Source organism: Seriola lalandi, unplaced genomic scaffold (genome assembly GCF_002814215.2).
Source record: "Seriola lalandi dorsalis isolate HSWRI2012SDOR001 ecotype SW California unplaced genomic scaffold, Sedor1 jcf7180002054688, whole genome shotgun sequence".
Classification (NCBI taxonomy): domain Eukaryota; kingdom Metazoa; phylum Chordata; class Actinopteri; order Carangiformes; family Carangidae; genus Seriola; species Seriola lalandi.
This window is the reverse complement of record NW_019525241.1, coordinates 424,231-437,730: the sequence shown is the minus strand read 5'-3', so window position 1 is coordinate 437,730 and position 13,500 is coordinate 424,231. Positions and strand designations below refer to the sequence as shown.

The 13,500-nt window shown below is 39.5% G+C and overlaps 1 protein-coding gene across 1 annotated transcript in view; it reads right to left on the bottom strand.

Annotated features, from left to right (window-relative positions):
* Positions 1–13,500, bottom strand: part of cerk (ceramide kinase) — a 41,320-nt gene that overhangs the window by 13,194 nt on the left and 14,626 nt on the right. The window contains exons 3-9 of the mRNA XM_023423034.2: positions 13,222–13,344; positions 10,905–11,030; positions 10,249–10,315; positions 8,094–8,239; positions 2,068–2,142; positions 1,717–1,869; positions 370–475 (exon numbers count right to left, since the gene is read on the bottom strand). Coding sequence (XP_023278802.1) covers positions 370–475; positions 1,717–1,869; positions 2,068–2,142; positions 8,094–8,239; positions 10,249–10,315; positions 10,905–11,030; positions 13,222–13,344 — 796 coding nt within the window. The remainder of the gene's footprint in view (positions 1–369; positions 476–1,716; positions 1,870–2,067; positions 2,143–8,093; positions 8,240–10,248; positions 10,316–10,904; positions 11,031–13,221; positions 13,345–13,500) is intronic.

The following is a 13,500-nucleotide window of genomic DNA, read 5'->3' as shown; positions in this document are numbered from 1 at the left end:
TTGTAGCGCAGTCAAATCACTTTTTAATGGTAAAACAAGTTGTCAGGAAACAACCTTTTTTTTTTTTTGTTGGTTTTTTTGTTTTTTTTTTACAGATTAATGGTTTTCAGCCCCTCTTTTCAGTCCCCACAAGGAATGCAAACAATGTCTGCATCTCAAAAACCAAAGAACTTAGTACTTTTCCCGAAAAGACTGAATGTGTTCAGCCCATAATAAATCAGATAGGATTCCTGACAACGTAAACTCACCCATTTAAAGCTCTGGCAGGGGCAACTCTGCTCCCGCACTGCATCAGATAAGTTAGCACGTTGTAAAATACTGCTGGGAAAGCTGTAGAAAAATGGATGATATGTCCGATGCTTTATTTACCCGGATCGACACTGCAGCTTGTCCCTTGGGTTCCCCACGTCGTCCTCGGCGGGGAGGAAGGAGACGGTGCCTTCGTAGTAGTTGTGGCTCAGGAAGGTTTTGACCCCTGAAACAAAAGCACAGTGTGGGCCACTGAACGCACGCCAATATGTTTTATATTTTTCTGTTTAATTCAACTCAAATCATACCTGACAAGACGATTAAGAGTAAAATTGACACATCTGCAAAGCTAATTGGAACACTGTTCTTTGCCTCTAGAGGCTGTGGGTTTAATTTAAAATCAACAAAGATTTTCGAGTTTTATTTAAAAGCACTTATTGTGTTTGTAGCGCGAGATGCAGTCCAGGGACCTCAGTTTATAAATAGTGTGTGCACAAAAGTTTTGTGCTTGTACCTTGTGTACGTTCATTTAAATTATTTCTACATAGAGTAGAATTAGAGGCGCACAGGCACACCACCCCAACTCTTTCCTATGAGTGAGTCTTGATTTGTTTGTCTAGTGGACGCGCACGAGGATGCACATGCACGTGCGCTACTACACAGTGGTTTCACAGCATTCCCACTGATCTTCAGGTGGCGGCAACGAGCCGTGAAATGCAGCGATGCACCGGCAGCACTGCAAGCTAGTAAACACGGAATCTGAACATGGCAGGTTTCAAAAATGCAGCTTTGCAAATATTTCATGAGGAAGGAAACGGATTCGACTAGAAAAAGTAAATTTCGACGCTGCTAACAATATGGGAAAACACATCAAATGTGCATCCTGATTTGTAACTGATCGTTGTGCAGAGGTGTGAGTGTCTTTGTTCATACTGGCAGCTCGTCTGGTCACATTTAGAACTTGCTTTGTACATGCTTTCATAAATAAGACCCCCACTTTCCAAATCAGAATTATATCTCCTCTGTACATTCAGCCACAGTTTAATTTAGCCTGGTTTCATAAATTGCAAGATAGGGTGGATGCCTTTGTTTAAATCACCTCACAGAACAATGAATGCAAACATTTATGTGTGGTTCCAGTGGGAGGAGTAATGTTGCTGGTGTTCGTGAGCTACAAACCTACTCAAGAGTTTGCAGTGAATCCATAAGCCTGAGGCTGCGTGTTAGATTTATATCTTTAATCCTCCGAAGCCTGAACCTAAAGCCAAACAGGCAGGCTCTGGGATAAACTCAAGGCTACATAACGGTAATATAAGCAGGTGTGTGGTCAAGTAACCTCTGAGGCCAGAGAGGCGGCCACAGGTAAAAAAAACCCCCAAAAAACAAACAAAAAAAAACAAGGTTGAAGTGTGTAGGCAGGTTTCGCCTGAAGTGTCACTCAAGTTTAGAGACTGATGGCCCTCATACCTGACAGGTCATATCTGGCGGGACCGAGCCATCTCTTCCTCTCGCTGTCTGTCTGCACATCTCCATAGAAACCGTAGCCGAGCAACGAGACCGAGTATCTGAGGAAGAAGTCGTTGTGGTGAACTGAACACACGTCCATCGGCTGGGAATCACCTGTTGAGACACACCCAGGAGAGCAGAGTCGTAAAACGAACATTCAAAACTAAAAGCAGCTGCCGTAACACTCACTCAAAGGTTGTTGTGACACAACAACTTACACAACGCTGATAACCTGAGATAGAACCTGTTGGCACCCTGAACGCTGAGATAAACAACTCGTGTGCTGTAAATCTTTCAGTGACTCCTACTCACCCACAATGATGTGTAAAGCAGAAGTAACTGGATCGTTGGTTCCCACTGTGGCAAAGCAGATACAATCAGTGGACCCTGTTGGATGAGAGGCACACAGGTCGATAGTTAGCCTTTGTAGCGCTGACATGTTAAAGACACTGTGAAATGAAAAATTACCTTTTTATTAAAAAAAAAATTCAGGCACACAAAAACAAACAATTGGTTTTTTTTTTGTTTTGTTTTTTATATTTTCATAGCAAACTTTTACTGTTTAAAATTCCAGCTTTGCCATCCTGCTATCAAAAAAGTCATTGTGGTGCACACAATGGAAAATCTGACCCAACAACAGTGAGAAAAACACACATAGACACCAGCTTTCATTTAGATCTGTATCAGCTTTCTAAAAACAAACCAGAATAACTTGATCATGGCACATGATTTAACACTTCCTGGAAAACATTTTTTAATAATCAGGTCAATAGTTGTTGAGACATTTGACTAAAAACCACAAATGTGAAATTTTTTTGAAAATGCTGAGATTATTTTATTTGTTTATTCATTTTTTTTCCTGGATACGTAGTAAAACTTCTCTTCTCACCCTCAGCGATGTCCCATTAGTTGCCCCACTAGTTGCAACCCTGTTGTAAAGGGACTGTTTTGTAGGTAGTGTAGTTTCCCTAGTGATTATTTCCTGCTACCGCTCGTTCAACTCTGGCATAGTTTTGTTTTATCTTTATGCATCAGCGCTGGTTTGGCTGGTCGACCGGTCCCAGCATGGTTGCAGGGACGGCTCGACTGCCATTCATGTTTTTGAATCAGTTTCTTCCTTCTCCCCTGCTGCTGAAAGGAAGTGAATCAGATGCTTGATTTTTTTCTATCAAACCAAATTACCTGGTTTGAAAAATGGTTGGTACGACCACTTAGAGTGAACTTGAACACACCAGCGAGCAAAGCGTTATTTATATAGAACATTTCATCCGAGGTGGAAGCACAATGAGCTGCACAAAGCGTGAGTTATCACAGAAGAACTATCTGGCTAGTGTAAAGAGAAAAACATGAGACACAAATTACAACAAACACATAAGTGATTCTTATGAATTTTGAAAAAAGAATTAAGAAAATAAAAACAATAAGACCAGCAACTGATCAGTAAAAATAAGATATGGAAATTAAAACTATTAAAAAGTAGGAATAAAATATAATTTAATAAAATAACAATTAGAACAATAAAATAATAAGACATATAAAACCAATAAAAGGAATAAAAATAAAATAAAATGGTAAATTAAGACCAGAAAACCAAGCTACTGGAAAGTGAAAGTTTTAAGACACAATACAACAAAAATTTATACCAAACCACATTTATATTAGTTACATTTTTGCAGCAGAGTTCTGGTTACTTTTTTATTAGTGGACTTTGTGTTAATATACCAGAAGAGACTGTCCAGGATTGTTGTCAGACTCTGCAAAGATGTTTATCACAAGTGTACAAGTCTTATTCATTAATCAGAAGTCAGTCATAAAAGGTTTGGCCCTTGGTAGAGTTACAAGTCTTTCAAAGCTGCCGACAAGAAAGGAGAACTCCGTTGAATGATTTTATTCGGCGGAAGTGAGGAGACGTTTCCGTCATAAAGTCAACTAATCGGATAGCTCCGGGCCCTGGGCTATTATCGACCATGTTCAGCCAACAAATGGAGGATAAGAGGCATCCCCCTGCCTCGAGAGAAATGTTGAGTTTGACATTAAATCTTTCAACTTGAGAGGTAATAGGGCTCTATCGCTCTTTTTCTGCACCGCACGGCGTAATTTCAGACCTATCTGCCCTACTTTTGATCATCTTCAAGTGGTGAAATGGGCCCACTGCCACTGATAAAAGACGGGGAGAGGGCGAGGGAAAGAGGAGAGAGGAGAGTGAAATCTAACTAGCGATGTTTTGAGCCGGCTCACAGAAGCGTGACAGAGGAGATCAGGCCTGTCATTCAGCAGTGGACACAGATGAGTATGAAGATGAGCTCCCTCTCTCGCTCTCTCTCTGACTTTTTATGAAAACCACTTATCTGGCCTTTGCTTCTTCCCCTCCGAGCTTCATAATCACATCCGAACACTTTCCAATTGCTCCTGACAGCGCTGCACTGCCTGCTATTATGTTGAGCGTAAAAAACGGTGACATATGCCATTTGACTCTTCTAATGCTTCGCAGTAAAAGCCAACTGACTTTGAATGGATTTAAGTGGCACACACAGATGTTCAATGATGTTCAGCCCTCAGATGTTCAATGTTTTATTCCCCCTTAAGTTACTCAGCCACAGTAGCCTGTTGGCACACTCAGAGGAGAGAGCATAAACTGTCACAAGACATATCCTCAGTGGAGAAGTTCCAGTTTTTATCTGTAACCCCCCCTCCCCCTCCAAAACTGTCTCGCCAGTAAGATCGTCTTGGAAGTGAGATCATCTTTATCTCAGGGACAACAATGGAGTCTCGATGCTTCTTAGTGCTGCCTCCGAAAAAAAAAAGATATTTTCGCTGTTTGAATCCTCAGCACATGAATGTATTTATAGCTGCACTTGTGACAATATCATATAATGATATCAGTGAACCCTTTTGAACCAGATGAGTGCATCTTTGAACAACATGTACTTCTTGGGTTTTTTTCCGTCAAAATAATCTACTTTCAGGGTCTCAGGGTTAATTGATATTCTCTGTCAGACCGTAACAGATAAAACCAACGTAACAGGAGAGTGTCACGAGGAAACGCCTGTGTACAAAAGCTCTGAGAGAAGGCCATAAATGAGTTGTTGATTCTTCATTTGAGCCATAGAGGACTTTGATACCTTGATGAAGCATTTCCATGACTTTGGCAGAGATATTGATGAATATAGTGATGAAATCATAACTCACTCCCATGTGGCAAAGGTACAGTCCTTTGTAATGGGACAAGCACAGAATCAAAATTTATGGCTGCAGCTTTTGTAGCAAAACCTTAATGCCTGCTGTTGTTGCCTTTCAGCAAAAAGTGTGTGTGTGTGTGTGTGTCTGTGTGTGTGTGTGTGCCAAGACGTTAGTGACACTTTCCATTATCACCATTATTTCACACATTACTGCCACTTTAATAAGAAACTTACAGACTGTTTGAGATGAATGACTCGCAGAGGTGACATTTATAAAACAGACTGATCAGAAAGGCAAAGACTCACTGATTGTCTTAGGGCAAAACAGTAGGAGAAGGCAGGTGCTCTAATCTATAGTAGAATAAAGGCTGGTAATTATATTATTATGTATTTTTGTTATTATCAACAAATCGCACAAAAAGAACAAAACCAACAATATGTTAGTGTCCTACCCTGTCTGTGGCTCTCTGCCCCAAGCCCATTTGTTCCCACTAAAGATGTAAGTTATGCACTTTCATTAGAAAAGACTCAGCAGTTTCCTTCAATAGCAGGGCACTGTTGTCTTAAGCAAAATGTTTCTCAAACAGCAGTAAATAATGCATTTGTTGGGGAATATTTTCAGTGGTGAATTAATGCACAATTGGTGCTCTAGTATTTAATTCATTGTAATGATGGAAGTTTTCACCTACTGCAAAATGTGTTTTTTTAAATTTATTTCATATATTTTTTCAACATTTTTTTTGGAAGAATTCAGCTCTTCGGCACAGAGGCTTTGGCCACATAGGCAATACTAAGATCAGTTAATTTCTAGTTTTACTATAATACTGTAAATACTGCCCTTTAAGCATCGAGGCTGTGCTAGTTTTATAAAATCACAGTTTCAATTTACAAATGAAACTGAATCTGCAAACTTTTTTAATCTCAGGTTTGGTTTTGATTATTGCTACTTAGGGGATGTTTGCTGCTTATGAACAAGAATGTCACAGGTCCTGTTATTTCTGTCTGAAACTCTTGAAGGTGTTTTCTTTTTAAAAAATTAATCTACTGCTCATCAACATGTCTGTGCTTATTTAATGTTCTTGAAGGAATGTCAAAAACCTGCTCTGAGTTTAATAACACTGTAGAGAAGTTGGCCTAGGCCATTAGAGGGTTTGTTTGATTCGGTATCATGAAGGTCCTTGGACTAAAACAGCATACCAGTGACACTTGTAAACCTCTCTGGAACAGTTGTTGTATGTTGAGAGCTTCTATCCCAGCAGCCCTGAGTTTTCACTGATAGCTTAAAGTACTTCAGCAGAAGTGTGATGATAAGATGTTAGACCTTTACACAGTTGTATGAAAATCTTAGACATCATAGTGTTACTCATCTTACCATTTAATTCATCTGCTTTTGTAAATAGGCTAAATTAAAAATTAAAAAATAAATAATAGAGTCATTGGTTATAATTGTCCTAAAAATCCTTTACCATGTTCCAAGCAGATTTTAGAACCCTTCTGCTATTACCAACAAGCTGTGCACAGGATAGCCTCATACTGGTGCACTGTATTTCTATCCTCATGAAAATTACAGTGATTTCAAAATGTCACCCAGCACGTTCCCATTTATGGCACTTGGAATGATTGACCCTCTGCAGGGCCTTAGTGATACCCCCTGCGCTGTTGCCATAGAGATTCTCTTATGTAACTCAGCAATGCGGGATCAGCAGGGCTGAAGTTCTTCACAATGGGAATCAATAACAATTCTGAGGAGAGGGACTTTGTTTTGCAGGACTGACCACTTCAGTTTTTTTTTGTTTTTTTTTTAAACTCCAGCACCTCTCCTGTATAATTTAGGGAGAAACATGGCGTCCATCACACATTAACACAATACGTGTAGAGTACATGCACATTTAATGTAGCCCTCTATACCATCAGTCTGCGACTGCAGGACTTATTCGATTATGTTATTTTGTTTTACTTCATGATGCAGGCCAAAGTGATTTCCTACATTTCCCACAGGGAGTTTGTGTGAACTCCACACATTCAGCTGTGGGTTATACTGCATGTGTAGGTGGAGAGAGCGGCAGTGGTGGTGAAAGTGGAGCCAGAGTTTTTACATTTGAGAAAAAGTATAAGTTGTGTCCTGTAGGCAAATTATAATGTGTCATGCAAGCTTTACATTATATCCTACACAGTCTGCTTGCTGGAGTGGTGTCTGATTTCCACCTTGTGTGACTTCTTACATTATTTCACATCAAGGTGTTTGGAGCACCAAGATTTGGTGATTTGACTCCGTTGCGTTTGTGATTATTTTGCATTTAGATTAACTTCAACTCTGAAAAGCTTTAAAGAAATATTTCAGTCTTTATGGAAATATGACTTCTTACCCAGAGTGAGATGAGAAGATCAATATCACTCTCATGTTTGTCAGTTAAATCTAAGGCTACAGCCAGCTCCCTGTTAGCTGAAATTAGCTTAGTTAACGGTTATAGCTAATTTCTAATAGCTATAGGTTATTTGTAAGTTAACGGCTAACAAACATGTTAATAAGTGAGCTTTGGAGGTGCTGGTTTTCAGATTTTGTTGCAAGCCAGCTGGTTCTCCTTTTTTTCCGACTTTACGCTAAGCTAACCAGCTGCTATGGTTTTGGCCTCATACTTAATGGACAAATATGAGAGTGGTATCAATTAGGGCTGAATGATATACAAAAAAAATAAAAAATAAATCATGGCAGATATTGCGATTGCAATATGTCACAATTTCAGTTGGAGTGGTAATTTTAGAATTTCAATTTCACTGAAAAAAATATAAAAATGATGACAATGTGATTTTTGTTGAGGCTTGGACCAAACAAGCATGTTACTTTACGCCTGGAGAAGAAGATTTGTAGGTCGGGCATCTCTATAGCACCACAGTACTTCATTAATTGTATGTTGTGACACATTTCAGCCATGTTGTGATTTTGATATCATTCTGATTGATTGTTTAGCCCTAATATTAGTCCAGGATCTAACATGAGTACTAACTATTCTTTTAAAACTCTGAATATAATCATAGTAACCCCGATGTTAAACTCCTTTAATTTGACATCCCGAGATCATTTCCACCTAAACCATTGAGCAGGCACTGCTGTTTTCAAACCCTGGGTGTGTTTTATGTGATATAATGGAGAAAGCTTACCTGCAGGAATGATCCCTATGCGTAGAGAACACGGCACCAATTCAGCATCTGGTTGGTTCTGGTCCACACCGTGGTCAGTTTGGGTCCTGGTGACCAACCCGTGCAGGATCTCGCTGAACATCCCATCTCCACCAACACACACCACCCTGGGAAGATAAATGATATCAACAACTCACAACCTGCATACATGTGTCTGAGGGGTCCTTTCGTCTATACTTGACAATAACACGACTGGGCAGCAGGACTGACTTTGAAAGCCTTCAATAAATAAGAATATCACACTGTGCCACCCACATCACAGCCTTTAAAGTCTATCTCAAAAACCTCACAGAAATGCCCCAATAAATTTTATGAACTGAAGAGTAAAAGCATAATGGACTTTAAACCTGCTCCGCTGGACCAAATATCTGATGAACAGAAGCTGGAGTTGACGGGGCACTCTGCAGGAAAAACCTTTCATGCTATTGATGCCTTTTATGTTCAGTTATCAGCTGCATTTTGCCTCAAACACTCCCCTTCCTCACAGACTGGAGCAGCAGCATCATGTACAAGCTGAGATGAAAACATAAAATTGACTTATGCAAGTGACTAGTAGATTTTGATTTATTGTGCATTTGTTATAAGTGATTTTACAGAATGACACAACAATATATAATAAACCTTCAGTGAAATCTGTCCTTGCTTTTAGATCTTTACTGCTGCTTTTGCTACAGTTGACCACTTGATTTTAACTGAATATCTTCAGCACTGGGTAGCCATATTGGCCACTATTTTAGATTGATGTTATTCCTCCTCAAAAGGACCTTTGTGTGACTATGGGGGACTGTAAATTCCTCCAACATTTCACTCAAGGACTAACAAATTGGATATCTCAGACCTTTGTTCAGATAAATTTGCTATATCAGATGTTATTATAGGTCCGCACTCTTCTGTTAGTCACATTTGCTCACACTTGTTTTCAAGCATAAAGTCTGAGAGTCTAGGAGTCACATTTTTGCAACAAGCCTTATATTGATCCCATGTGAACTTCCTACATCTTCAGAATATTGCCAACTTTTTTTTTCTTCTGCAAAGCACTTGGAAACTAATCTGCACTTATAATAAATCCTGATTAGACTGTTGCAACTCTCAATACAACATGTACTTATAAGACCCAACAGAAGATTTGAATATGATCCTAATTTTAGTATATCTACATGAGTTGTCTGGTTTTAGAGTGGATTTTAATATGTTAATGATTCATGGAGTACCACAGGGATCAGTCCTCGATCCATTAATACTCTCTGTCTACATGCTACCTTAAGGTCAAATATTTTGAAGGATCTCTTATCTATCAGAAACAAGTCAAATATGTACCTACAAGTCACATTATGGGACTGGTTCCTGAATACATTTTTGACTTGCTGAACCCCATATGAGCCCAAGTGAAGCCTGAGATGCTCTGGTAGGAATCGACCTGCTAGAGCACACTAGGCAAGCTCTTTATGTTTGTTCAAATCTCTGCTGAAAATTTTAGAACTGTATTTTCTTGTGCTTGCTCTCCCTTTTAATCTTAATTACTTGAAAGTTTTTTTACGCTATACATCTCTTGTATATATTTTATGTCTTTTGAGAAGCGCTTTGTAACTTATTTATGAAAAGTGCTAATTATAATTATTATTACTATCATCATTATTATTATTTACAACATTATTTGGCGCCCACACTTGAATAAGAGGTTAAGGGAAGAAGACCTAACAACAGCATCTGTGCGCTACACTACCATGCAGCATGGTTATTCATGTTTATCTGCCAAATGTTAGGAGATCCTAATCTAAAGATAGTAACACTGATCAAAAATCACTTGCCGGGTTACAGCAATCCAACTCTGTAGAAGGAAAAGCAAATCAGTGTCTAAGATCATCGCAATGATGGCGGTTGTTGAGTGTGAGAAACTCGCAGGGCTTTGTCTCAGTGATTACAGTCTGACACAACACAGATAACAACACAAAAGGACCTCATACAAACTTCTAACATGTAATAACTGATATATGGTTCATGGCCACGTGTCTCAGTGGTTTTATACAATCTGAACAGACAAGAGTTAACTCCATGTCACAGTGAAGAGCCACTGTTGAAAGCCTGAAAGCAGCAGCTACCTATCTTGAGTACTCACCCGTCATATTTATCTAGATTGGCCTCCGTTTTCAAGTGGTCCCTTGCATGATTGGCACGCTCTGTAACTATAGAAACAAATCAAATGGCAAGTGTTGGTACAATTTCAACGAAAGGGAATGCACAGACATAATGACTAGATGCTTTGTGACTTGTCTAGTACCGCAAGCATGCTATTACTGGCATTTTGAAATGACAAGGAAAAGTGCTGCACTTTTGAAACATTCACTGGAAGCCGTCGTGCAGATTAATGTTCAGAAAAAAGCAAAGGCACTGTGGCACAAAACGATGTTTTTCAGGTATTGTATATTAGCCTGCAAAATGAGCCCTGGGCCCACAAAAACAAAAACAATATTTCAACAGTAAATCTGTTTACCAGGCATATAAAGTGAATAGTATTCAGTCTGATGGACCATCAATACCCCTGACTATGTGTAGCTGCGGCAAACACTTATTGAATAACAGATGTGTTTGGATACCAAAGCTTATCAACTATCGCAGCCTCCATTAAGGTGCTGCTGTGATTAATGACACTATAAGCCAAATCATATCCTTGCAAGCCTGTTCGGTCCCTCGGTGGCCACGGAGATCTATACGGTGACCATCGGGACTCATTTTTTATTCAAATGTTGAGGAACGCTACCAATAGAGACCCACCAATCACATCGGCCGAGATGGAGGCGCGGCGAAACAGTGGAGCCACCTTCTGCTCGTAAATACGCTTCCCGCGCCGCTTTCCGCCGTAGGGATTGATGTACACCAGAAGACTCTTCGGTCGGCTGGCTGCAAAGTGAGGCAAGGGTATGAGATAGTCATTAAAAAAGATCAGTGTTTACCTTTTTTTTTTTTTTTCCACACACAAATGCGTAGCTGACAGCAGCTTGATGAAGTTTTTATTAACCAGAGACCTTTCTCAAAATGCTCCGTCAAACTGACTGGTCCCCAAAACACGCTGCTCAAGAAATAAATGGTGTGTCTACTGACTATTGGAGGAGTGTGGAGAAATTCAGAGGTGCTGCATCATTCGGTGATAAACCTACAAAGTGCTGTGATGGAGAATACTAAATGGCTTGTTTATGGCTGCCGTGGAAGACTGCATTTAGGACAACAGACCAAGATAGTTTCGAACAAAGCAGCTGGTCAAATTGAAAACAAATGGATTGGGATTAAGTGCTAAATGAGCACAAAGAAACATAGGGTTATATTGTTTGGCAATAAGACAAAAGTTCCATTAGATTACATAAATGGATTGCCAACGGGTGATGTAAGGTGCACTGTGGAGGACACTAACACTATTGAACACACTAAGGCTTCATCTTCACAATGAATGTCGTTAATTTTCTTGAATTGATTCATCTTTCCCGGCGAAATGGGGCCAAGTACACCATTTCAAATGGGTTAAACCCATCTTACACTCTTATTTCCACAGACTAGATACACACTAAATCCTTTAGAACCCAATAATACAATCACTTTGCAATCACATTATGAGACCCAAAGTGCAAAACACTGTATTTTGCCCTCAACTAGGTCAAAAATTTAATAAAGCTTAATGTGTTCTGACTGATGGTGTAATAACACTTTTATGGTAATGTAATATGTCAATACATCATTGAAAAACATAAACTTGATCATTTCTTTTCCAAACAGATGATGTAAAAATTGTGATGATGATGGCTAATGTGGTGTTATGTAAATGTAGTTTCATATTTTATGTAAAAAAAAAATAAAAATAAAAAAAAAATTTAAAAAAAGCCTGTTAATATGTAGAAGACAGATGTGCAGTTTCCTTTGAACACATATGGACAGTAAGCCGGACTCTGAGATATCCTCTTCATGCTTCATGCACGAGCCAGCCAAAGATATTTCTATACGACACAACACTCTTTTACTGTTTTTAATACAGCTGTTTATATGTTTTATTGTACTGTTGTTGCTCGCTCCATTCTTTCTGTCTGTGCCTTTTAAAGAACTGTCTGGAAGAGAAATGCAGCCATGTCTATTGTAGCTTTTGCCTCTGGGCTCTCCTGAGGTTCACCGTGTGATGCTGCTGAATGAAATGTTTTTTTTTATGGACAATAATAAAGACTTTCTTTAGAGTCTGGTTAGGGAGTAGAGGAGTTAATAGGGTTTGTCTTGAATGATAACTTCATTCAAGACAAAGAGTAGAAAGAAGACTGCAGTTGTGAAAAGTAACAAAGTAAATTTACTCAAGTATTTATTTAAGTACAATGTGGAGGTACGTTAATGCAACAATATTATATGTATAATTTTGAAATGGGCCATTCTGCATAATGAGAACTCTTGCTTTTGGTACTCTTGATGCTAAAGCTGCCAATATGACATTAATATTGGCATCTTTAGCACAACCACTGACGGCAAGGGAGGTGGAGGGAAACAGTTTTCCTTGGGAACAAGAATGACTTATCATACATGCTGCACGGTGGCGCTGTCCCAGTGGAGTAGCCCAAAAACAAAGCAGAGAGAAACACTGCGTTGTACATCCACAGACTACATTTGCTGCCGGGTGTTAGAATTGGTTGAGAGGCCAAAAAGCCTGATCCTCACAGAACACCCTGTGCCAAGGTGCTCTGAGCAGAAGGTGCTGCACCTTCCAGTCCATTCTCAGCTTGACAGACAAATCACAGCAGCAGCAACTTCTAAACCACCTGGCAAACCAAGTCTAATTGTTTAGTAGAGGCCTAATTTAAATATTTCCATGATTTCACAATTGAACGTATTAACTTAACAAAGACTAACTAATCTGCTCCTGAATATGCTTTTCCTACAGTTACATTTCCCCTTTGTTTCTGTGTCATGCAGATTAATGACTGTGTGCACTCTAAGCCAGACTCTTACTGTAGTACGTGGCACTTTTATGGTGCCTAGTCAATAAAATGGGCTTAATCAGAACTTAATCAGACTCAAAGTGCATCATCAAATCTGTTAAAGAACATCACTGAACAGTACGTACCGAGTAGTGACAGCTGCTCATTGATAACTTGGATCCACTCCTCACAGAGCGCCTGATTGGCACAGTGGAAGGTGACGTCACTACACCGCCACCGGTGCTGCCCTGTCCTCCTCACGTATGAAACTGTGTAGAGAAATAAAAACAAAGATACTTTAAGGTCATGTCCCCTGACATAGCAACCTTTGTGTTGTGCTCTAACCCCTTACCAAGCGACACGTCATGGTTCTTAGAGCACGATTGGAAAAAGAGTGTCAAAGGAAGAATGATGCTATCATGAAA